Source organism: Chiloscyllium plagiosum, chromosome 24, assembly GCF_004010195.1.
Source record: "Chiloscyllium plagiosum isolate BGI_BamShark_2017 chromosome 24, ASM401019v2, whole genome shotgun sequence".
Classification (NCBI taxonomy): Eukaryota; Metazoa; Chordata; class Chondrichthyes; order Orectolobiformes; family Hemiscylliidae; genus Chiloscyllium; species Chiloscyllium plagiosum.
In genome coordinates, this window is record NC_057733.1 from 1,879,183 (window position 1) to 1,905,796 (window position 26,614).

At 47.3% G+C, this 26,614-nt stretch overlaps 1 protein-coding gene across 1 annotated transcript in view; it reads left to right on the plus strand.

Moving 5' to 3' along the window:
* Window positions 1–26,614, plus strand: part of LOC122562332 (unconventional myosin-XV-like) — a 447,653-nt gene that overhangs the window by 271,658 nt on the left and 149,381 nt on the right. The window contains exons 28-32 of the mRNA XM_043715207.1: window positions 5,342–5,505; window positions 8,408–8,480; window positions 10,744–10,953; window positions 23,206–23,318; window positions 24,927–25,015. Coding sequence (XP_043571142.1) covers window positions 5,342–5,505; window positions 8,408–8,480; window positions 10,744–10,953; window positions 23,206–23,318; window positions 24,927–25,015 — 649 coding nt within the window. The remainder of the gene's footprint in view (window positions 1–5,341; window positions 5,506–8,407; window positions 8,481–10,743; window positions 10,954–23,205; window positions 23,319–24,926; window positions 25,016–26,614) is intronic.

A 26,614-nucleotide genomic window follows, 5' to 3' on the forward strand; every position in this document is an offset into this window, starting at 1 on the left:
GAAAATCGGAAGGTTTTGCTAAACTTTTACAAGGCATTAGTCAGGCAACAGCTGGAATATTGTGAACAGTTTTGGGCCTATTATCTGAAAGAAGATACATTGGCATTGGAGTCAGTTCACAGAAAATTCACTGGTCTGATACCGGGTATGGAGAAGCTGTCTTCTGAGGAGAGGTTGAGTAGATTGAGCCTGGACTCATTGGAATTTTGAAGAATAATAGACAACCTCATTGAATCCTATAGGTTTCTTAGAGGTCTTGACGATCTGTTTCCTCTCATAGAAGAGCCTAGGATCAGAAGGCATCTCAGAATATGGCACATTTAAGACAGAGAAAAGGAGGATTTTCTTCTTTCAGAGAGTAGTGAATCTGTGTAATCTTTTACCACAGAAGGGTGTTGAGGCTGGATCATAAGTTTATAGAGATAGACAGATTTTTAATCCGTAGGTGAATCGAAGATTATGGATAAAAGGCACAAAAGTGAAGTTGAGCATTATCAGATCAGCCATGATCTCATTGAGTGGCAGAGCAGAATCAATGGGGCTGACTGGTCGACTTCTCATACGTTTTACAGCCTTATATCACCTCATCTAACCCAATCAGACCATTCTTCTATTCCATTCTTCCTCAGGTATTCATCCAGCTTACTTTGACAGCATCCCTATAAACAAATGATCCAATGTTTTAAACCACACAGAACTGGAAGATTCCAGAGTCAATTGCAGGATATGCCAACTTAACTGTCACAGTAGGGGCTCAATTCAACCAGTGACCTGAGACCAAAAGAAAGAAAACCTCTAATTCGTGATTACTATTGTTTATTCTAATTCTTTAATCAGATATAGCCGTCACTCGCTGTCCCTATTGTCCACCCCTAATTGCCTTGAAGAGATTGTGGTGCATCACCTTCTTGGACTGCTGTAGTCCAGCTGGTGCAGTACAACGTCAGTGCTCTTAGGAAGGGAGTTACAGGATTGACACAGCAAAAGAGGACTAATAGCAATATATTTCCAAGTCAGGATGGTGTGGAGCATGAAGAGAAACTTGCAGATTGTGGTGTTCCCATGTATCTTCTGCCTTGCGATCTAGATGGTAGAGATCACAGGTTTGGAAGGTTTGGTCAGAAGAGGCTTGGTGAGTTACTGCAATCTTGGAAATGGTGGGGAAGGAAGTGAATGTCTAAGGTGGTGGATGTGGTGCTAGTCAAGTGGACTGCTTTGTCTTGAATGGTGTCAAGCTTCTTGAATAATGTTGAAGTTGCACGCATCCAGGCAGGTACGGAGTATTCCATCACACTTCTAACTTATGCCTGTAGATGGTTGTCAAAATTAGGGGAATTATGAAGTGAGTCATTCATCAAAGAATTCCCAACCTGTCAGAACCCAAACTAACAGAGTCACTTGTTAGCACTGCTGATGACCCATTCTTTCACTTTGCAATGACATTTGTGGATGATAGATCAGTCGAGGAAGGGTATCCCTTTAAGTGGACGGGTGACAATTGGAAAACAACGGCTTAAATCATCAGTATTTGGGGGAAAATAATTCCCTAACACTTCCAGGGTTAGGGAAGACCTTGGCAGGGAGTGGTATTAAGTGGAGTGAGCTCCTCAATATACTACATTTGACCTATAATGCCCTAGGTGTATTTAAAAAGGATGGTGCAGAGAGAGCTTTATTCTGTATGTAACTCTGTGCTGTCCCTGTCATGGCAGTGTTTGACAGAGATAGTGTAGAGGAAGCTTTATTCTGTATCTAATCCCATGCTGTCCCTGTCCTGGGAATGTTGTGATGGGTACAGTATAAAGGGAGCTTTATTCTCAGTCTTGGGAGTGTTTGTTTTGGACTGTATAGAGGGAACCTTACTCTGAATCTAACGGTATGCTGTCCCTATCCTACGAGTATTTGGTGGGCACAGTGCAGATAGAGTCTTACAGCATGGAAACAGACCCATTGGTCCAACTAGTGCACGCTGACCAGGTTTCCTAAACTGAACTAGTTCTACTTTCTTGTATTTGGCCAATGTCCCTCTAAACCTTTCCTATCCATGTACCTGTCCAAATGTCTTTTAGATGTTGTAATTATCCACACCTCTACCACTTCCTCTAGCAGCTTGTTCCATATACATTCCACCATCTGTTTGAAAATGTTACCCCTCAGGTCCCTTTTAAATCTTTGTCCTCTCACCTCAAACCTACGCCCTCTAGTTTTGAAATATTCTACCATGGGGAAAAGACCTTGGCAGTTCACCTTATCTATAGCCCTCATGATTTATGAACCTCTGTAAGGTCATCCCCTCAAGCCTCCTACACTCTAGGGAAGAAAGTTCCAGCCTCTCTAGCCTAACATACTTGAAAATCTTTTTGTACCTTTTCTATTTCAATAACATTCTTCCTACAGCAGGGTGACCAGAATTATATGCAGTACTCCAAAAGAGACCTGTCCAATGTCTTGTACAGCCATAACATGACTTCCAAATCCTGCACTCAATACTCTGATCAATGAAGGCAAGCGTACAAATGCCTTCTTCACCACCCTGTCTACCTGTGACACTACTTTCAAGGGACTATGTGCCTGTACCCTGAAGTCTCTCTGTTTAACAACATACCTCAGGGTCCTAATATTAACTGTCTAAATCCTGACTTGATTTGTCTTACCAAAATGTGAATTAAACTCCATTTGCCATTCCTTGGCCCATTGGCCCAGTTCATCAAGATCCCATTGTATTCTTAGATAACTGTCTCCACTGTCCACTATATCAACAATTTTGTATCATCTGCAAAATTATTAACCATGCCACCAATGTTCTCATCCAAAGTATATATATATATATATATATATATATGACAAAAAACAGTGGAGCCAACACAGATTCTCACTGCATACTGCTGCTCACAGGCCTCCAGTTTGAACAACAAACCTCTACCACCACCCTGTGTCTCCTACCATCAAACCAACTTTGTATCCAATTGGCTAGCTTTCCCTGGATCCCATGTGATCTGACCTTAGTAATCAGTCTACCAGTGGAGTCTTGTCGAAGGCCTTGCTAAAGTCCATTTCGACAACATCTACTGCTACACCTTCATCTATCTTCTTGATCACCTTTTCAAAAAACTCAATCAAGTACATGAAACATGATTTCCAACACATATAGCCATGTTGACTATTCCTAATCAAATGCATATTGATTCTGCCTCTCAGAATGCACTCCAACAACTTATCCATCACTCATGTTAGGCTCTGCAGTTCTCTAGCTTATCCTTGCAACATTAGTACAACATTAGTCACCTTCCAGGCTTCCAGCACCTCACCTATGGCTGTCAATGATTCAAATAACTCAGCTAGAGGCCCCGTAATTTCTTCCCTAGCTTTCCACAAAGTTTTGGAATACACTTGATAAGGTCCTGGGGATTTATCTACCCTCAGCATCTCCTCTTCTGAAATATGGACACTTTTCAAGATATCACTATTTATCTTCCTAAATTCCCTAGCTTTCATGTCTTTCTCCATGGTAAATACTAACGCAAAATATTTATTCAGGATCTCACCCATCTCCTTTGGTTCAACACATAGGCAACCTTGTTGATCTTTAAGGGCCATTTTCTCTCCCTAGTTATTCTTTTGCTCTTAATATGAATTAGATTACCTACAGTGTGGAAACAGCCTCTTCAGCCCAACAAGCCCACACCGACCCTCCGAAGAGTAACCCACCCAAATCCATTTTCCCTCTGACTAATGCACTTAACACTACGGGCAATTTAGCATGGCCAAATCACCTGGCCTGCATATCTTTGGACTGTAGGAGGAAACCCACGCAGACATGGGGAGAATGTGCAAACTCCACACAGACAGTCACCCAAGGCTGGAATCGAGCCTGGGTCCCTGGTGCTGTGAGGCAGCAGTGCTAACAACTGAACCACTGTGCTGCCCTAATGACTGTAGAATCTCTTTGGATTCTTCTTTACACTTCCTGCCAAAGTTATCCCATGTTCCCTTTTTGCCCTCTTGATTTCCCTCTTCAGTGTACTCCTACATTCCCTATACTCCTCAAGGGATTCACTTGATCCCAGCTATCTATACCTGACGTATGCCTCCTTCTTTTTCATGACCAGAGACTAATATCTCCAATACATCCAGTAAACATTCCTGCCAGCACATGAACAGAAATGTGCTGGCCCTGAACTCTCGTTATCTCACTTTGCTTGTCTATTTGCCTGTGAACAGTCTCCCTCAACCAACATTTAAAAAGTCTTGTCTAATACCATCAAAATTGGCCTTGCCCAATTTCGAACTTTAAATTGTCGACCAGGCCTAACCTTTTCCGTAACTATTCTAAAACAAAGAGAATAATGGTCACTGGTCCCAAAGTACTCTCCCACTAATACTTCAATCACTTGTCCTGCCTTATTTCACAAGAGCAGGTTGAGTTTTGCCTCTTCTCCAATAGGGCTGTCTGCATATGAATTGAAAAATGTATTTTCCTGAACATACTTAACAAATTCCTCCCCCCTCCAAGCTATTGATAGTATGACAGTGCTTGTTTATGTTTGGAAAGTTAAAATTCCCCACCATTACAACTCTTATTGGCATCTGTGATCTCCCTACATATTTGTTCCTCAATTTCCCACTGACTATTGGAGGACTATAGTCCAAGCCCTCAAAGTCATCACCACCTTCTTATTTCTTAGTTCCACTAATGTAGCTTCACTAACTACCACTGTGATGTTTTCCCTAATCAAAAATACCATTTTATAGCATCAATGCTCCTTCCTGTAGCGTTTGTACCCTGGAACATTGAGCTGCCAGTCCTGTCCTTCTGTCAGCCAAGTTTCTGTAATAGCTATGATATCCCAGTCCCGAGTTCCCATCCATGCCCCGAGTTCATCTGCCTTAACTGTCAGGCCTCTTGTATTGAAATAAATGCAATTTAATTCATCAGTCTTGCCTCGTTCCCTCCCATCCTTTTGTCTGCCTTGTCTATTTAACTTGCTGTCTTTAACTTCTGTACTAGGCTCAACCTTGTGTCTTGTCTCACTGCTGCTTAGAGTTCCAACCCCTGCCAGACTAGTTTGAACCCTGTTGAGTAACTCTAGCAAATCTCCCTGCCTGAATATTGTTTCCCCCCCCCCAATTCAGGCAGCTTTGCTTTGTATCGAACCCCATGTTGTACCTGTCCTGGAAGTGTTTGAAGTTACTTACATGGAAATTGCTTCATTCCCTACTATTACTATTTCTTAAATTGCGAAGAGAAAGGATGATAGCTGTCTGATTGTGCATGTTGTTTGCAGTAAAATTAACATATTCAACAGGATAAAAGAGAGAATTGTGCCCTGTGCTTACACAGATATGTGTCTGACCACACCATGGAAGAATACAGGCCCTTGTGTCAACATAAAGCCCTCAGCGCCATGCAACAGACCCAAGGCAGGGCCTACCCTCCAGCCCAGCTGGAATGGACTGCCAACCGCAGGCGAGGACAGATGGTTCTTGACATCCACCTGCTTAATGGTATTTATCTGACTACATTCATGTCATTGACTTGATTCACACAACTTGTAGTTCATTTGAAAGAACGTTAACTTTCTATCTCTTCCATGTCTCCAAACCACAATCTTCTTCATGTTAAGACCTTGAGTATTGCTACACTTGCCTTCTGTTCAGTGCCACAGTGTTGGAGTTGACATACTGTTGATAAGTTGCTAAACTAGGATCCCATCTGTCTGTTTTGATTATTCAGGTGAATGCGGAGGGTCCCATTCCAGGTGCTGCATGGAATGGTCCAAACTGAAATTCCTCATTAACCAACAGCACCTATAACATTCACTGATCTTTAATCTTATTGCCATATCTGACATCTTGCAGTATGAAAAGGAATGCTGAAATTAGGCGACTGGGGGTGATTTAACCTGAGGGCCACCAGACCTCAGGTGAGGGAAAGAGAGTCCTTCATGGTAACCTCAAACTATTGATGGGCATTGAACCTATGCTGTTGGCATCACACTGCTTTACAAACCAACAATCCAGCCAATTGGAGGTGATGGCTTAGTGCTATTATCACTAGATTATCACCCTTGAGTTCCAGGTAACATTTAGATTCCTGGGTTCAAATCGCATTGTGGCAGATGGTGGAATTTTACATTCATTAAAAATCTGGAATTCAGAGTTTAATGATATCCATGAATCCATTGCCGATGGTTGGGGAAAGCCCATCTGGTTCATTAATGTCCCTTAGGGAAGGAAACTGCAATCCTTACAACAACAATGTAGTTGACACCTAACTGCCCTCTGGGCACTTAAGGATGGGCAATAAATACTGGTGTAGTCACTGATGCCCTCATCCTGTGAATGATTTTTTAAAAAGTAACTAAAGTGGTTCATTTTGTGCGAAACATTTTTGGATTTTCTATGGAGTAGTACTGCCTGAATGTAAACAGTACAGATGATATAATGGAATAGGAAACAATTACATGAGAAATTTTGACCTACATGCATATCCTATTCACAGGACTTTGAGTTCCATTGTCAATCTATTTTAATGTTTCTGTTATAAACATGTAATCAAAGAAATGTGTAATTCCTGTAAAATGGGAAATTTCAATTTTAACTTGTTCCACTGTAATCACACAGTCATGCTATTTTAGCAATGCTTCATTTTTCCTGATTTATCCTACTTATACCCCTCAACATTTTCAATATCCCCAATTATCCCCTTTTCTTTAAGTTTTTGGTTGTTTTGCTTCATAACTAAAACATTTCATAACTGCTGTCATTTTGATTAATTTCTTCTGATCCTTCCCTATGTCCTTGATATCTGTCCTAACGTGAAAGGCAGAAAACTGGATATAATAGTCTAACAATAGCCTAACCAATGATTCTTATCTTGTGACTTATTCAATGTATGCCATTGCTTATAAAGCTCAGAATCCCATATGCATTTTGAATTTTCTCAACTTGTTTGAGTGGCTGGTGTCATGACTGGGATGGGAGGAACGCACTAGCAATTCCACCAGCTATACCATTAACATAGATATCTTGATTTAGTTACCAAAATGGCCAATTGACTCCCCCTTTTGTACTCCTGACTACAATCAAAATGACTTTTACTTGGTTTCTTTAATGATCCTGAAGAAATAATTAAATTGTTATGAAACAAACTCACTTCTATAAACAATTGGCAAATAATGGTTAACATCCAAGCTATAATGGGGCAGCATGGTGGCTCAGTGATTAGCACTGCTGCCTCACAGTGCAAGAGGCCCAGGTTTGATTCCAGCCTTGGTGACTGTCTGTGTGGAATTTGCATGTTTTCCACATGTCTGTATGGGTTTCCTCCAGGTGCTCAGATTTCCTCCCATAGTCCAGAGTCGTGCAGGTTAGGTGGATTGGCTGTACTTAAAAACAAAATTGCCCGTAATATTCAGGTATGTGTTAATTAGCCATGGTAAGTCTGAATGGGCTGCTCTTCAGAGGATTAGTATGGACTCAATGAGCCAAATGATCTCCTTCTGAACTGTAGGAATTCCACGATTCTATGAATTTATAATCTTGAACTAGAACCATATCACTTTAATCTCAATCACAGACACATTCACAAAAGACAACAGACTCTGGCGAGATAATATTGCAGAAAAATGGGCAAAAGGAAAAACATCTCCTTGAGCTAAGGGTCTGAAAATAAATTGTACAATTTGATTACTCCTCACTTCCATCCACTTTTCTTATTGACAAAATTGACTTGCTCACAGCCCTGGGGGTCAGTGGACTGATAGAAGATTTTTAGTTCAGATTGAAATGAAGCTGATTCATTAAAAAGTGCCCACAGTCCAGCTCTTCAAGGATTCTAAGGTCGTCAGAAATACCAGTATTCAAAAACTTTGTCAGGTTTCCAGAACATTCTGCTGAGAGAGGGGAAGGTGGAGGGGAAGCAAGAGAGAAACTTGTAGCTCCTGAGGTTTTTTGTTACCGATTACATAAGCCTATGAAAACTGATAACTAAGTCCAAAGGTTAGTTGGACAATAATCAGTATAGAAGCCCCAATCATCTATTTAATGAAAGGTTTTCCAGTATTCTGTGATCTTTGTCGAAGTTTTGATTTCCTTTTCACCAAAATCACTTGAATTTCTGTAAATAGCAGGTAAATCACAAGACATGGTAAACTGTTGAATCAAAATCAAAAGTTGCTGGAAAAGCTCAGCAGGTCTGGCAGCATCTGTGAAGAGAAATTAGAGTTAACGTTTCAAGTCCGGTGACCCTCAGAACCAAAACATTAACTCTTGATTTAATTTCCAAGAAACCACATGGTTAAAGAGTCTTTTCAAAAGACTCTCCAAATAGTTCCATAACTACCAGGTTTATGTATAGGGGCTCAGCCAGAGATCCCTTTCATTTCATTTTATTTTCTTTCACCAGAGGATAAAGTTGCAGCGGAGGTGGAGTCCTGGACAACAGGCGAGGAGCTTGCTAACTGGATTTTAAAATTGTGGTAATGTATGCAAAAATCTCACCTGAATGCACTAGATAGACACATAGCCAGTGCAGACAGACATTCAGTGAGTGCAAACATAAATGGCAAGTTCATGGGGACCCAGATTTGAATCCCACCATGACAGATTTACTAAATTCAAATTTCACAAAATCTGGAATTAAGAATCTATTGATGACTGTGAAACCATTGTTGATTGTCAGGAGAACCCATCTGGTTCACTAATGTACTTAGGGAAGAAAGTCTACCATCCTCACCTGGTCTGACGTACATGTAACTCCAGATGCACAGCAATATGACTTACTCTTAACTGCCCTCTAGCCCATTAGGGATAGCCAGTAACATCCACTCACGTCAGAGACTAGGAATCCTGTGGCAAATAACTCACTTCCTGACTCCCCAAATCCTGTCAACAAAGCATAAGTCAGGAGAATGAGGGAATACTCACAATTACCCTGGACAACAGCAGCTCCAAAGAATCTTGACATTATCCAGTTCAAAGCTGCCTGCTTGATTGGCATCACCTCCACAAACATCCACTCTTTCCACCACCAATGTTTAGTAGTTATCTACAAGATGTACTGCAGAAATGCACTAAGGCTTCTGAGGCAGCACCTTCCAAACCCGTGACCACTACCATCTAGAAGGACAAGGGCAGCTGATGTATGGTATACACTCATGTAAAACCTTGATTTGATAATTTCTATTAGAGAACACAAGCCATGATGAAGGGGGTCTCCATTGCCCTATATAGTAATGTGTGCAAGGTTATTGAGGAACTTACAGTCACATTGCCAGAGATGATGAAACCTTTTACAATACCCAATAAATAAATGAAGATTTCTGTCTGTCAGTACATCAGCAAATTACAACTGATCACAGTTTTCCAAACAGTAATTATCATCCAGGGGAAAACACTCTAGATTATCTTAGAGTGATAGTGCACCTGAAACTTTTAAATTATGAGGGACACACTCTTGGTTTATATTTTTGTTAGGATTTAGAAGATTGAATGCTGGTCTAATTGAGGCATGTAAAATGTGAAAATGGATCATGGGTTTCCACAGAGAAGTGGAGAAATCAAGCACTATGTATAATCCAAAGATGAGAACAAAGACGTCAGGAACAAAATTAGAAAGCACTCCTCCACACAAAGGGGGGTGAACATTTGGAGTTGCACACCCAAAACCCACTTGGAAGTTTCAGGACCAAGATTTAGAGCTATTTGATGGGATACGGAGCAAAGATGGGGTAGACAGGGTTAAGATAAAGTTCAAATGAAAAGGAGTGAACAGTCATATGGCCTGAATGGTCTCCTTTTGTTCTGACGTTGCTAACACTTATTCATAAAATCATCCCTTTTCAATGAGAGCAGAAATTGCTGGAGAACCTATTCAGTGAAGAGCAAAAGAGAGTTAACATTTCAAATCCAATGTGACTCTTGTCCATTAAGGTCAACTTCATCTGTTTGTGGTTTGAAGATACAGAGATGATCAAATGCTGTATGGAACATGAGCAGAGCTCAGAGCTATGGAAATCATTGAAATGGTGGGAGGAGTATTAGAAGCAAAGAAAAGGCTCACAAAGCACCATTCAATCTGTTTGCTTGGCTTGATTCTGTAATCTTTAATAGGCAGCTGGGTATCCCAGCAAATGTCTATTTGTCTCACTCTTAAAATTGTCACAACAGATGTTTTGGGGGACAGAGAGACAGTTTTCCAGTCCCTCTGTCAGAAGTCTCTTCTCTCCCTAGCTTAAATTTTACGCTGATATATTTTCAATTCCACACCAGAGGAAATAGTCTTGATCTCCCTAATTAATCCCTTTAATCATCCCAAGCACCTAACACATTTATCCATTTCTGTTGAATCTGTCCTGCTCCCAGTCGAGAGAAAGGTGCGAATGGAGCTCCTGATGAGATCTAGCCAGAGCTTTATCTAAAGTAGCATCATGCCTTTATATTTAAGTCATGAATGATACAGTCCAATTGTCCAGTTATCGTTTAAATTATTTTGTACCTATTTTTCAGAATGCAGATTTTCATCCATCAGACATTATGCTTTATGAGTCACAAAAACTGCTTGCGTGGGACTAACATGTTAGCTGATACCCATGTTAAAGTTCATCGCCTGTGCAAAGGGTGGAATTTGGGGAGCAAACTTCCCTTTTCTGTCCTCTCACGCAGTCTGAGGCCAGTGTGCATGTGTTCCTCTATCAAGCTATACTTGGGCACTCAGCCATTACCTGTCATTGATGTTTGCAGGAATCAGGAGAATGAGGAGAGAGGCTGGACAGTGTCCATGCACAACGGAGAGGAATGGAGGGACATGCTTGGCTGTGACTTTGTCATGGATCTAATTGCTGAAGTTGAACAGCTTGGCTTTTTCCCAACACAGCCATCTACATCCGTCATCCACCCAGGAGTGAATGAGAATTCGACAGGATCTCATCCCAGTTCTGTCAATTGCTTTCTGTAAGTAACTCCAGCTGGGAGATAGAATTCCCCTTCACTTTCAGTGGTCATTGGAACTGGGGCCCTCATGCGGCAAAGTGGTGATGGTCCTACCTGTGGACTAGAAGGCTTGCTTTCAAGTCCCACCTGCTCCAGAGATGTATAATAACATCTCTGAACAAGTTGAATCAGAGAAATAGTTTTTTTAAAAAAATGGAGTGTTTTTTACGGGCACATGTAATCATGATATTCATGTATGTCCATGTATGGGAGGAAATTTCACAGTGAACCCATTTACAATGTCACCACTGTTATGGATAAATCACCTTTAATTTGTCTACTTCTTAAGAAATTTGACAATTATTGAAACTTTATTGCATGTAGCAACCAAAATAAGACCTCTCAAATAAGCAAGTTACATTCACAACTCAACTTAGTTGTTACCTGATTAGCAGTGGAATTTAGTTACAATTCTAACCAACAGTGCCTGTCTCTGATGACCAGGGTTTCATCCTTGTGCGGTGTTATACTTCAACATTCTGTCCCAAGTTTGTGGTGGGCTATTATTGATGATCTTTTTGATTCTTGCATCAATAATATTGCAAGTCTAAAGCTTGCCTTCTTATCAGAAATATGCTTCTTTATTCCTTGTTACATTTGCCATTGATTGTCTATTTGACGACACAGTTTTCCTGTGATTAATTCCTTAAATTCTTCTGTGGGGCAATCATTTGTCCTTGTGGCATAAAACAGCCAGTTACCAAACAGGTGTCAAAACAGTTTTGTTTGTATAGCCTTGACTCCTTCCTTTCCCAGACATGGCTATGGCTAATTGCTTTCAATTCCTGTATATTTTTGTCTTTGCCTCTTAATAACTTATTTCAGGCAGAGTTATTGCTGCTTCTTTCAACCTATGAACAATTATTAAAGTTCTGAAGTTTATCTTATCACACTACCTGTGTCTCATGAAGGGTTTCACCTCCTATTTGACCATAGACTGAGGTATAACTTGTTACTGAAGGGCATACCTGCTTTAATGTTCCACCAACTGGCTCAATCCATTCCATGTTGTCAGACAGACTTTCTTTAGCTGAAAGAGGATAGAATCTTACCTGACTCCAGACCCACAGTGATGTGGTTGAATCTTAACTGCCCTCTGAGTAATAAGTGAGGAGCAATAAATGCTGGCTGAGCCAGAAAGTTCCATATCCCGTGAATGGATAACCAATTGTCAGTCACTGTTCTGCTTATTACTTATGAAGGAGATTAATAGACTTATAGTAACTTATAACCAAGGGAACATGGAGATTGCATGGGAAAATAGCATTAATGTGGATGATCAGCTCTGATCTAGAATAGCACAGTAGGCGTGAGGGGCTGAATGGCCAACTCCGCCTATTACGTTGCCAGGTCTTCCATCACCTGCAGAACTGTAGTCTATACCAAATTAATTTTTGCATTATATAATTATATAAAATGTGACATTTTATAAATGTGTTTAATCATCGTTACTCAGCGAGAATCTCTCTTGATTATGGCAAATGGGCTCCGTCCATTCAGCTTCTGAGTAATTATGGTTTTGAGTAATTATGGTTTTACCATTCACAATACTTGATCAGCTTTATACAGTGATATTAGATTGTGATTAAATGTGGCGATTTAGTTATTACCTTACAATAGTTAGAAGCCTGTGACAATGAGTAGGTTTCTGGTTATTGTTCTAATTGCTCCCCTCTTTAACTCTGTGCCCGTATGGTTTTGTATTTCTTTCCTCTCTCCACTGAACCTGTTCAGCCCCCTGCTTTATTCCCAGTGTGAGGCCCATTCTCAACTTCTTCACAATCCAACTTGACCATATGAGTTGTCAAGCACACTGCCACTGTTCCAGGTGATCTCTTCAGTCTCTGCTTTCTCACACCACACACTATTTACCACAAATCTCTACACTCAATTCTCGGTCATGTATATGTAATGAGTAAAACAATAGTCCTAACAGCTCGTTCCAAGCACTATACTTCTCCCTGGTGTGAAAAAGATCCATTCACCAGTATAAAAGATGAAAGATTTTGGGGTACCCTTTAGCTTACCCCCAAACCTTTCTCATATTCTGTCCTTGACTTTTTGTTTTCTATTTCACTTTTCCTCTGTACTCACTGTGTTCTCCCTGATTTTCGTTCATGTTCTGTTTCTGACACTTGTTCTGCACCTCATCTTTCTGTTTGTTATCATCTCAATTTTCTGTGTCATTGGGGGAACTTGAAGATGAAATTTTCAACCTTTTATCTTTGTAGTGATTGGAACAAGGTGAATCTTGTTGAATATGAGATTCTTGATTAGGGTTGTTAACCTGGGCCAATTAGGAAGCCCTGGATAACCAGGATAAACAGGGGATTTAAAGATTCGTGCACTTTGTGTCTTTCACTGTGTCTCACACGCGCGCACACACACACAGACACAGACAGTGCTGGGGATAAAATAAGCACTACCGCACTTAGGTGGTAGTGTGGGGGTTAAATTAAAAAAAAAATAAACAGGGGATTACCACAGGGAGTGGAGTGTATTATTTCCCCCTCCAACTCTATTTTGATTTAAACCCTGCCCTCCCTTTCATTGTTTGATCACACAGCACTGCCCTTTGATGTGCAGGGCAGTGCTTGTCACTGGCCACTCGGGTGTTTTCCTATCTTGAGAGTTGGATCAGCGTGAGTGTGTGTGCACACGTGCAAGGACTCTCCTCCCTGAAGGGGACTGTCCCTGGACTAGCTGCCCCACATCGGGAGAGAGAGGAAAGAAGAAGGAAGAAGAGGAGGAGGCAGAAGCAGAAGCAGAAGAAGGAAGAAGGAGGAGGTGAGAGCTTTTTGAGTCTGGGGCCTACTCCTGGAGCTGCAGCCTGGGCCTCACCCAGGTCAAGGGAGTGTTGCTGCTGATCTGGGGCCCACTCCCACTGCTGGTCTCTGGGACCCCACCTGGACCTGCCTCAGCTGTTGCTGCCTGGGACTTGCCTTGGGGCCCCTCCCAGGACCTCCACCACTGCTGCTGTTAGAGGCCCACCTCCACTGCTGCTGCCTGGGACTCAATTTTGAGGCTGCCTGGGACTTGCCTTGGGGACCCTCCCCAACAGGTCTGCCCCCCACCCTGCTGCAACCAAGGGCCTGCCTAGGACTTGCCAGAGGCCTGCCTCCACTGCTGCTGTTGCCAGAGGCCTGCCTCCACCACCGCTGCCTGGGACTCGCCTTGGGGCCCCTCCCCAAACCTCCACCACTGCTGCTGTCTGGGACTCCATTTTGGGGCTGCCTGGGACTTGCCTTGGGGACCCTCCCCAACAGGCCTGCCCCCCACTGCTGCGACCACAGACCTGCCTAGGACTTGCCAGAGGCCTGCCTCCACTGCTGCTGTTGCCTGAGGCCTACCTCTACCACCGCTGCCTGTGACTCGCCTTGGGCCCCTCCCAACCTCCACCACTACTGCTGTTAGAGGCCCACTTCCATCACCGCTGCCTGGTACTCGCCTTGGGGCCCCTCCACCACTACTGCTGCCTGGGACTCAATTTTGGGGCTGTCTGGGATTTGCCTTGGGGACCCTCCTCAACAGGTCTGCCCCCATCGCTGCAACCGATGGCCTACCTGGGACTCGCCCGAGGCCTGCTTCCACCGCTGCTGTTGCCTGAGGCCGGTCTCCACTGTCGCTGCCTGGGACTCGCCTTGGGTGACTGGGCCTTGGGGCCCAGCCCCACAACCTCCACCACTGCTGCTGCCAGAGGCCCACCTCCACCGCTGCTGCCTGGGGCCTACCAATATCCAGCAGCAGAGTATGGCGAGCCCGAAGGTCGCGGGGCCCAGACGCATCTACGCCGGGCTAGCCGCTGCCTTAGGCTCGGCTGTCCCAACCCCGGCCGCAACCGCAACCTCCTTCAGGCACCTGACTAAACGCCTGGGGGTAAAGGCCTATCCCCACCCCAACATGTCCATCGAGGCCTGCAGCAAGGCCATGGCTAGTGTGGTCGGCCCATTGACCATCGTCGCTGCAGCCCGGATGTACGGGAAGGCCGTCTTCTTCCTTAAGACCGAGCAGGCGGTCCACCTGGCCATGGAGAGGGGGCTCAAATGTGGGCGGGACCCATTTGCCCGTCGACCCTCTGGAGGTTACGGCCCAGAGGGTCGTGATCTCCAACATCCCGCCCTTCATTGCCAGCGAGCTCCTTCTCCCCCACCTCACCACCTTGGGGGAGATCCGGTCAGGGGTCCAACCGCTCCTGCTCGGTCTTAAGGACCCCGCCCTCCGACACATCTACTCCTTCCGACGCCTGGTGTTCATTTGCCTGGCCCGGGAGGTCGTCACCGAGGGCTCTTTCACCCTCATCCATGAGGGCGCGGCCTACCGCGCCTTCTGGACGGCGGACGGCGTGCAGTGCCACCTGTGCTGCGAGGTGGGGCACATTAGAAAAAACTGCCCAGCCCGTGCCAACGACTGTTAGTGGTGCCGCCGCATCCATCCCCCTCCCCCGAAGTCAACACCACAAGCCCCGGCAGTGGAGGCTAAGCCGGAGGCTTCCGATGCCCCAGCCTCTGGCAGGGAGGGGGATGAGCGTCTGGCTGGCCAGAAGGCGCTGAAGAAGACACGACGTGTCAGGCCCGCCCATGGGGAGACCACCCTATCCCCTTCCCCGACACCTAGCCCACGACCTCCCCCACCCTGGCATAACAATGCCCCTGCGGCCGTGCCAGCGTCACCCCAGCGCGGGAACCCTGACCCCCAAACCCGCACCTGATCCTAGTCCCACTGACCCCACATCCACTCCCCACCCCGATAGAGAAACCCCTGGGGCTTCAACGCCTGTCCTTGGCACTGTAACACCTGGCCCGGGGGCCCCTGAGCCCCGCCCCACCCTGGCACTAACCTGGGGGAACGACCGTTGCCCCACCACCTGCAGCGACCGTGTCTCTGGGCCCCGGAGAGGGAATGGGCCCCTGCCCCGCCTGCCATCACCTGCTAAACCAGGGGTGGGGCAGGAAGTGACACGGCTGACCCTCCCCACCCTGGCCACGCCACCTGTCTTCCCCCAGCCAATCGCATTCCGGGAAAGGTGGGGGGGGAGGGACCTCAGGCCCCATGACCACCAAGGCGGGCGGGGAGGGGAAGGCCCATAAATTCCCCCCTGTCTCTCTGGGGAAGAGACACTGGCCCTTGGAGGGGAGAGACACTCCAGCAGTGTGCTGGTGGCGCTGCCCCTCTCCAGGGGATGAGCCATTGGTGCCTCTTGACTGTCCTGCACTACGGCCTGACCTACCCCAACCCCCAGAGGCTACAGCGGGGCCTCCTGCTGCCTCAACTTCTCCGGCCCCTGGGGAGGACTTTAACAACCACGAGGGCCGTGGTGCGGGCGACGACGGAGGACCCTCTGCTCGGTCATCGAGCGGTGGAGGGGAGGAAGGTGTTATCCTCGCTCCTCCCTCCCAGACTGTTTTTCCGGGGGTCTTTGCCTTGGGGGAGGACCTTTTCCCTGGGGAGCCGGGCGTCCTGGTGTCGGGAGAGGAGCGGGGCCCCGAGCCTCTGCCGCCCGGCGACCCGAACTCGGGGCGTTCCGGGAAGGGGTGCGCCGAGGAAGGTACCGCCGGTGATCCTGGGGGTGGGGTCGCTGGGGGTTTGAGGCCAGTTGGCGGTGCTGGACCAGCCCCCATCCTCTTGGTGGGGGAGGGGTCGGTGACCGAGGGCGACCTCCCGGAGGAGGGTTCAGGATCGGTGGCGGACACCGGGGACGACGCGGACTCTGTCTGCAGTGACATTTTCGAATCCCAGGTGCCCCCCACCGATTTCCCCCTTGAGGAACTCTGGGAATTTGTCGAGGAAACTCTGAGTCGCCGGGATAGAGCCCAACTGGCGCTGGAGCTCCTTTGAAAGAGTTTACTGGTCGGCCCACGCTGCTAGCCAGGCGCCTGGGCTCTATGTCAATGAGCGAAAGCGAGTCAGGAACTTCCTGGGGGCGCTCCTGGTGAGGGTGAGGGACTTCTGTGCCCCTCCCCCATCCTCCCTGTAAATGTGTATATAGGTTTTTAACTGTAATGGTGGTGGTTGACAACGCTTCCGACATGGAGACAACTATAGCCAGCCTCGACATCAACGGCAGCAGGGAGTCACAGCACAGATTCCAGACCCTCTCTGTCCTCCAGGGTAGGAGGTATGCGGTGTGCTTCCGGCAAGAAACCCACACTACCCCGGGAGACGAAGCCACCTGGCTCCTGGAGTGGCGAGGGGGGGGGGTCTACATGAGTCACCTCACCCTCAGATCTGGCGGGGTGGCTACCTTGTTGGCCCCGCATTTTCAGCCAGAGATCTTGGGGGTCAAGGAGCCCATGCCAGGCCGTTTGCTTCACCTGACGGTTCGGCTGGGGGACGCGGTGCTTCACTTGGTGAACGTCTACGCTCCCCTGGCCGGGCTGAGGCAAGCGAGCTTCTTCGGAGAAGTGTCCGCTCATCTTGCTTCCATTGACGAGAACCAGTGCGTCGTCCTCGGGGGAGATTTTAACTGCGTCCTCGAGGGCAGGGTCCACGGCGGTGCCCGCACTGGCTGGGCGTCGGGGAGGAGGTTGGGAGGCTTGGTCAAGTCCTTCGACCTGGTGGACGTCTGGCGGAATCTCCATCCCGACTCCATCGCCTTCACCTTCGTGAGGCCTGGGGTCGGAGCGTCTAGAATCGACCGCCTGTACGTTTCGCGGGCATACGCCTCCTGTTTTCCGAAGCCTCCATGCGGCAGGTGTCGTGCACGGACCATCACCTGGTGTGGGCGGAACTCCTTCCGTTCGGCGCCAGGCTCGGCTCCGCGTACTGGCACTTTAACAACCTGCTGCTGGAGGACGAGCGGTTCCGGGACTCATTTTGTCGTTTCTGGGCCGGCTGGAGAAGGAAGCGGGGAAGCTTCCCCTCCCTGAGGCTATGGTGGGACGTGGGCAAGGCTCACGCCACGTCTTCTGTCAGGAGTACGTGAGGGGGTCGATGAAGAGGCGAAAAATCCAGGATCGGGGAGTTGGAGAGGGAGATGCTCGACCTGAAGTCACGCCTCGGTCAGCCCGACGCAGACCCGGCCCTGCGCGGGATGTACGAAGAGAAGTCGTCCGCGCTCCGGGACCTGCCGCTCGTCGGGGCGCGTACGTGAGGTCACTGATCCAGCTCCTCCAGGACCTGGGCTGCGGCTCCCCCTTCCTCTACTCGCTGGAAAAAATGCGCGGCACCCGTCAGCAGCTCCTTGTGCTGCTGGCCGACGTCGGGTCCCTCGTCTTGGATCCGGAGGGTATCGGGCCCACGTCCGAAACTATTACACGGCTCTGTTCTCTCCGGTTCCGTCCAGCGAGGATGCTCAGAGTTCTGTGGGAGGACCTGCTGCAGCTCAGCCCAGAGGATGCCAGAAGGCTCGACGCTCCCGTCGCTTTAGAGGAGCTGACCGGCGCCCTCGACCGGCTCTCGAGGGGCAAGTCCCCGGGGCTGGACGGGCTGACTGTGGAGTTCTTCGGGGCATTCTGGGATGTCCTGGGGAGCGACTACGCACAGGTCCTGGGGGAGTGTCTAAATGCCGGAGAGCTGCCCCTTTCTTGGCACAGGGCGGTCATCGTCCTGCTGCCAAAGAAGGGGGACCTTCCTTCGTTAAAGAACTGGCGTCCGGTCTCCCTCCTCAGCACGGATTACAAAATCTTCGCCAGGGTGTTGTCTTCCAGCCTGGCTTCTGTGCTGGCCCACATGATCCACCCGGACCAGTCCTACACGGTCCCGGGCCAGAGGATACACGATAACGTCCACCTGGTCCGGGACCTGATTCATTTCTGTCGACGGGCTGGTCTGCCGAGCGCCTTCCTGTCTCTCGACCAGGAGAAAGTGTTCAGCAGGGTCGATCACGAATACCTGCTCGGGACTCTGCGGGCATTCCGGTTCGGGACGCAGTTCATTGCCCGGATCCGACTTTTGTACGCCGCCGCAGAGTGTCTGGTTAAAGTTAACGGGTCTCTGACGGCGCCCCTTCGCTTCGGGAGAGGAGTGCGTCAAGTCTGCCCCCTGTCCGGCCAGCTGTATTCCCTGTAGGTGGAGACTTTCCTGCGCCTCTTGCGGAGGAGGTTGTCGGGGCTGGTTCTGCGCGGCGCGGGCACGGGGGTGGTCCTCTCGGCCTACGCCGACGACGTGCTCCTCACTTTCACCGACCCGGCTGACCTGGGAGGATGTGCAAGTGCCAGGCTCTGTACTTGGCAGCGTCTTCCGCCAGGATCAACTGGGCCAAATGTTCCGGACTACTGGTCGGTCCGTGGCAGGTGGACTCTCTGCCGGAGGAGTTACGGGGGTTCAGCTGGAGTACCACCCATCTCCTCTACCTGGGGGTCTACCTCAGCCCGGCTGAGGAATCCTGGCCGGCCAACTGGCAGGAGCTGGAGGCCAAAGTCTCGGCTCGCCTAGGCCGCTGGACAGGACTGCTCCGAGTGCTATCTTACAGGAATCGAGTGCTGGTCATAAACCAGCTGGTGGCCGCCATGCTGTGGTACCGGCTGGTCACTTTGGTCCCTCCTCCTGGCTTTGTTGCTGACATCCAGAGAACGTTGGTCGACTTCTTCTGGGACAAAAAGATGCACTGGGTCGCTGTGTAGGTTCTGAGTCTCCCTATTGAGGAGGGCGGTCAGTCGCTGGTGTGCGTCCGCACCCAGGTCGCGACGTTCCGCCTTCAGACCTTGCAGCGATACCTTTACGTCGAGCCTCCTCCTAGGTGGTGCGCCCTGGCGACGTATTTTTTCTGCCAGGTGCGTAACCTCAACTACGACACGCAGCTCCTGTTTGTCGACTGTGACGGTTTGGAGGTCGCCCTCAAGACGCTGCTTGTCTTTTACCAGGACCTGATCACTGTTTGGAACATGGTCGAATCGCACTGCGCCTACCCTCCAGCTGGAGTAGCGGCTGTCGTCAGGGAGCCGTTGCTGAGGAATCCGCACCTCCGTACTCGCGGGTTCGAGTGGCTGTCGGAGGGGAGGGCCGTGGCGGCGAGGGTGACCAGGGTCGGGACTTGCTGGGGGCCTGGGCTGGACGCTGCTGCAGGATATAGCGAGCAGGGCAGCGGTAGACGTCCGGTACGTGGCCACCACCGTCTGACGCCTTAAAACGGCAGTGCTTGGACCCGACGTAGTGCACCAGTTGGAGGACGCTCAGGTGTGCGGTGGGATCCCGTCCGCGCTCACCCCAGCCAGGATGGAATTTCACATTGGCCCCAAGGTCCCATACTTCCCCCGGGAGCCTGTGCCCCACAACCAGAGCCGCCTCCGGAATTTTAATTTTGTTCCCTTCTGGGGGTAAAAAGGAGGGCCCTGTATGGACTGCTGCTGCACAGCGTCCACCTCTTCTCCCTCATCCACTCTCTGGACACACCCTGGCGTGCCCATTTGCCATCGGACAGTAGGGATCCCCCAGTGGAGGGCTCTCTACGCGGGAGTACTCCCCACCCCCCCCACTCCCCTTTCTCTCGGGGATCTGGGGTGGAGGGTGCTGCACGCAGCAGTCCCCTGCAACTGCAGATTGCGGTGGTTCACGGACTCCCAGCCCAACTGCTTGTTCTGTGGCACTGTGGAGTCCGTGGACCACGTGCATATTGGGTGTGGGTGTTTGCACTCCCTTTTTGATTTTTCTCAAAAACCTCCTCCTCTGCTTTTGGCTGCACTTCAGTCCCACGCTCCTGATCTTCGGGCACTCGGTACGGAGGAAGGAGGCCAGGTCTGAAGACCTCCTCGTGGGTCTGCTCCTGGGCCTGGCCAAACTGGCCATAAACAGGTCCAGGCAGCAGGCCGTGGAGGGTGTCGTTAGGGCCGACTGCCTGCCCCTCTTCCGTGGTTACGTTAGAGCCCGGGTGTCCTTGGAGAAGGAGCACGCGGTGTCCACCAACACCCTGGAGTTGTTCAGGGAGAGGTGGGCGCCGCAGGGAGTGGAGTGTATTATTTCCCACTCCAACTCTATATTGATTTAGTCCCTACCCTCCCCTTCACTGTTTTGATCACACAGCACTGCCCTTTGATGTGAAGGGCAGTGTTTGTCACTGGCCACCCAGGTGTTTTCCTATCTTCCTGGTGGTGGAAATTGAATAAAGATTGGTGCACTTTGTGTCTTCCACTGTGTCTCACACCTGCACACACACACCATGGGTACTGGGGGAAAAAATAAGCACTACCGCACTTAGGTGGTAGTGTGGGGGTTTAAAAAAAAATTTTTAAAAAAATAGACAGGAAAAAATTAAAAATAAAAAAAAAAAGAGGGGATTACACGGGTTTGTTAATTGTAAAAAAAAAAATAAAGATTTGTGCACTTTGTGTCTTTCACTGTGTCTCACACCTGCACACATACATACATACTCCATGGGTGCTGGGGAAAAAATAAGCATTACTGCAGTTAGGCGGTAGTGTGGGGGAAAAAAGGAAGAAAAAAAAATAAACAGGTGATTGCCTGCCCCTCTTTCGCGGTTACGTTAGAGCCTGGGGAAAAAAAAATAAACAGGAGATTACCTCAAGGAGTGGAGTGTATTATTTCCCCCTCCAACTCTACTTTGATTTAATCCCTGCCCTCCCCTTCACTCTTTGATCACACAGCATTGCCCTTTGAGAAGGGCACTGCCTGTCACTAGCCACTTGGGTGTTTCCTTTCTTCCTGGTGGTCGAATATAAATAAAGGTTTACACACTTGTTGTTTTTCACTGTATTAGACACCTGCACACACACGGCATGGGTGCTGGGGAAAAATAATCACGACCGCTATCAGGTAAAAAAAATATAAACAGAGGATTTGGAATCCCTTCAGTTCAGGGCACTGCCTACAAACTGGCTGACCTTCATGCAGTTATTTCACTTTAATCATAATGAGCTTGGTTTTCAGCCAAATAATCTCTGCCTTGAAAGTCTGACTTTGCTTATAATCATTTATCCAGTCTTTAATAAAATGCAGATTCCCTCAGTGAAGCACTGGGAAGACTAAAACCATCAATACCATCACTTTCTCTGCCACTGTATCAAGCAGTTCTCTATCCAACATGAACTCAATTTCCAACTCCATATCTCTTCTCACAATGACTGCCAACTTTCACCTTCACAACATTGTCCTGATTCACCCATGTCTCCGGTTGCCTGTTGTGTCAAAGACTGTCATTGTTTGTTGTGTCAAAAACCATCATTGTTGTGGTGAGCACTGCGGTTGTCTTTGTGCCGAGTGCTGTTATTGTATCCTGTATGGTCTGCTGTTGAGTACCGTCATTGTCTGTCGTGTCAAGTGCTGTCATTGTCAGTTGTGTCCAGCACAGTCTTTACCTGTTGTGTCAAACACTGTCATATTTTGTTGTAATATGTGATGTTACTGTCTGTTGTCTTAAGCACTGTCATTGGTTGTTGTGCAGTCTGTTAGGTCTAGCTCAGTTATTGTCTGTCCTGTTGTGCAGTGTAATTCTCTGTTGTTTTAAGTACTGTCTTTATTTGTTGGTCAAACACTGTTAGGCCAATCATTGCAATTGTCTGTTGTGCCCAGCACTGTCATTATCTGTCCTGTTGATCTATGTACTGTAATTGTCTGTTGTTTTGAGCAGTCTTTATTTGTTATATCAAACATTGTTATTGAGACTTGCATCGAGCACTATCATTGTCTATCAAACACTGCCATGGTCATTACCTGTTGTACCATGCATTGTTATTGTCAGGTGTCTCAAATACTGTCATAGTCAAAGAGTGTGATGCTGGAAAAGCACAACCAGTCAGGCAGCATCTGAGGAGCAGGAGAATCGATGTTTTGAGCATAAGCTCTTCGGACACTGCCTGACCGACTGTGCTCTTTCAGCACCACACTTTTTAACTCTGATCTCCACCATCTGCAGTCCTCACTTCCTCCTAGTCAAATGCTGTCATTGTCTGTTGTCTTGAGCACTGTAACTATCTGTAGTGTCGAGTGGCATCATTGTTTTGTCAAATACTATCATTGCCTGTTGTGTTGAACACTGTTATTGTCTATCCTGTTAAATTGTGTAATTGCCTATTATTTTGAGCACTGTCTTTCTCTGTTGTGTGAAACATTGTCATTATCTGTTTTCTCAATCACTGTCATTGTTATGTCAAATATATGTCATGGTCTGTTGCATTGAGCAATGTCTTTATCTGTTACGTCAAACGCAATCATTGTCTGCAGTGTTAAGCACTATTATTGTTTTGAGCACAGTCAATGTCTGTTGTGCTGAGAGCTGTAATTCGCTGTTGTGTTGAGCACCATTTTTTGTGTTTTGCCTAGGTCACTATCTGAGGAATGTGAAGGAGTAATTCCTCCAGCACCCAACATACAGGCACCTCCTCTTCCTCCGCCATTCTTATCCCAGGATCAGTCTGATATGCATTCGTATGGTAGTAAGTAAAGTCTGTCAAAATGATGGCTCACATACAAATAATGTAATTGTAACTGCCTATGATTTTGCCCTTGGTCCAACATGAAGCATCTAGCAGTTGCAGAATGATGGTATGAATGCACACATAACACAGAGCGTCACCAACTCACCCCCTGCCAATCCATACTAAGGCTGCCAATGCTGCAGGAATTCATATTGGAGAAGTACAGGTATTTTGAAGGCTTGTATAGCTGGAGGAGTTTACAGACAAAGGTTGGATCAACCAATGGAGAAATTTAAAAGCAAGGAGGTGAATTTTAAATTTAAGGCATTGTTTGAACATGAACCAATGTAGATCAGTGAGCAGTGGGATCCAAGGGGAACAGAACTTGGTGCAAATTAGCATGCAGGCAGCAGAATGTTACATAAACACATGTTTATGTAGGCATTAAGGTGGGAAAACAATTGGAACCTTGTCATGTCTGAAGGTAACAAGGCACATTGGGTTTTAACAGGAAATGAGATGAGGCAGAGCTAAAGTCAGATGATACTTTGCAGATGGATAGTCAGCAATCTTAGCAATAGGTCAAATGGCCGGCTCTTCTCAAATACTTCACTGAAGGGTGAATGGTCTGGCTCCTTCAGGCTTGCATTAGCAATGAAGCTGATGATCAGGGAATAGAGATTGTGAAGGTAACAAAAGACTTATTCTTCTCAATATTTATTTGAGGGTAATTTCTGATCATCCAGTGTTAAATGCCTTAACAGCAGAGTGAAGTCAGTCAGTGGTTGTGTCAAGAGAGGTAGTGATGAGCTGGCGCTGTGTCCTTTCAGCATCCATGTGGGACATGACGTAGTGCATGTACAAAATCCCTTCCAGGGTTTAAGGTGTGTTGAATGTGTAACCTGTAGTCTATGAGAGGAGAAATAAACTGGAACTGTCTGCTGGTTGCTTCTGGCTTCTATCTCTGAGGCAATTGAACAGCTGAAAAAGGGTTTTCACTGTGTTGCTGCTAGAATTTATCGTGTGCCATGAGTTAACATTGAGAGAGAATTTTTAACATTCATATACGTCTCTCAGTTGTGTTTTCTAGCACCAATTCTATCCATTTCCTTCAGTTCTGCTATGTGTGTTTTCTGCTGAAACTTTATTGCTGGAACAGCACAGCAGGTCAGGCAGCATCTAGGGAACAAAAGATTCGACGTTTCGGGCACATGCCCTTCTTCAGGAATGGCATGTGCCCGAAACGTCGAATCTTCTGTTCCCTAGATGCTGCCTGACCTGCTGTGCTGTTCCAGCAATAAAGTTTCAGCTTTGATCTCCAGCGTCTGCAGACCTCACTTTCTCCTATGTGTGTTTTCTGATGACAAGACTTTAAATCACACCTTTTAAATTCTGACCTTCTGAGCCATATTCCTTGTCCTTACCAGCCCATCAACTATAAGTAGCTCCTGGGCAAAGGTGAGGGTAAGGATTGAGCCAGTGAGGATGGGATCACATGACTCAGGGCACTGTCAGGCTGGGGAACTGAATTGTTGCTCTGCAGCTTATCCCCTTGTTCAGAGAATGAGGAATTGTTAACAGTGAGTTGTGGTCCCTCTTTCAATCCTGTCACTCTTCCCATCACAGATTCTGTACTGAAATCAGAGACCTCTCGAGGCAGCTTCGAAAACTATGTGGACAATCTGTTTGACCCTGTGTTCTCACATGGGGCAGGGGTGAGTATATGTTACCCAGGTGACGAGACGGATAGAGATTGAGCAAATGGCTGGGATAGAATGAAAGGCAGAATGAGGCTGAATGTGAGTGGGCGGGGTGAGTATGAATGGGCTGGATGGGTGTGAGTGGGCAGGGTGAGTGTGAATGGGCAGGGTGCGTGTGTGAGTGGGCAGGATGGGTGTGAGTGGGCAGGGTGAGTGAGCGGGATAAGTTTGAGAGGAGTGCATATGAATGGGCAGGGTGTTTGAGGTGAATGACAGTGGGAAGGTCAGTGTGAGAGTGGTGAGTATGAGTGTGAGAGTGGTGCGTGTGAGTGGATAGTAGTGGGCATGGTGAGTGAGTGAGGGATGAATGTGAATGGGCAGTGAGTGAGGGGTGAGTGTGAGTTGGAGGGGTAAGTGTAAGAAGAGTGAGTGGACGGTGAGTGTTACGACAGCTGAACCAAATTAGCCTTTCCACATCTATATTTCCAACAAGGTGAAATGAAAAATGTCAAAGGCCCTTAAAATTGCGCTAATGGTTCCTATTTAGACTTTTGAATAACCCATCCCAGACTCAGCAGATAATCAATTCCACGCATTGGTTTGCAGCTTAAACAAAAGACTTAGCAATTTTTTGATCCCATATGTGGATGTACCTATGAGAGAAGGTGAAAAACGTGACCCACTCTTGGGAAATAAGGCAGGGCAGGTGACTGAGGTGTCAGTGGGGGAGCACTTTGGAGCCAGCGACCATAATTCTATTAGTTTTAAAATAATGATGGAAAAGGATAGACCAGATCTAAAAGTTGGAAGTTCTAAATTGGAGAAAGGCCAACTTTGACGGTATTAGGCAAGAACTTGCAAAAGCTGATTGGGGGCAGACGTTCGCAGTAAAAGGAGAGCTGGAAAATGGGAATCCTTTAGAAACGCTATATTCCTGTTAGGGTGAAAGGAAAGGCTAGTAGATATAGAGAATGCTGGATGATGAAAGAAATTGAGGGTTTGATGAAGAAAAAGAAGGAAGCATATGTCAGGTATAGACAGGATAGATCGAGTGAATCCTTAGAAGACTATAAAGGTAGTAGGAGTATACTTAAGAGGGAAATCAGGCGGGCAAAAAGGGGATATGAGATAACTTTGGCAAATAGAGTTAAGGAGAATCCAAAGGGTTTTTATGAATACATTAGGGTCAAAAGGTAACGAGGGAGAGAATAGGGCCCCTCAAAGATCAGCAAGGCGGCCTTTGTGTGGAGCCCCAGGAAATGGGGGAGGTATTAAACAAGTATTTTGCTTCACCGTTTAATGTGGAAAAGAACATGGAAGATATAGAATGTGGGGATATAGATGGTGACATCTTGAAAACTGTCCATATGACAGAGGAGGAAGTGCTGAATGTCTTGAAATGCATAAAAGTGGATAAATCCCTAGGACCTCATCAGATGTAGCCGAGAACTCTGTGGGAAGCTAGAGAAGTGATTGCTGGGCCTCTTGCTGAGATATTTGTATCATCGATAGTCACAGGTGAGGTGCCGGAAGACTGGAGGTTGGCTAACGTGGTGCCATTATTTAAGAAAGGTGGTAAAGAAAGCCAGGGAACTATAAACCAGTGAGCCTGAC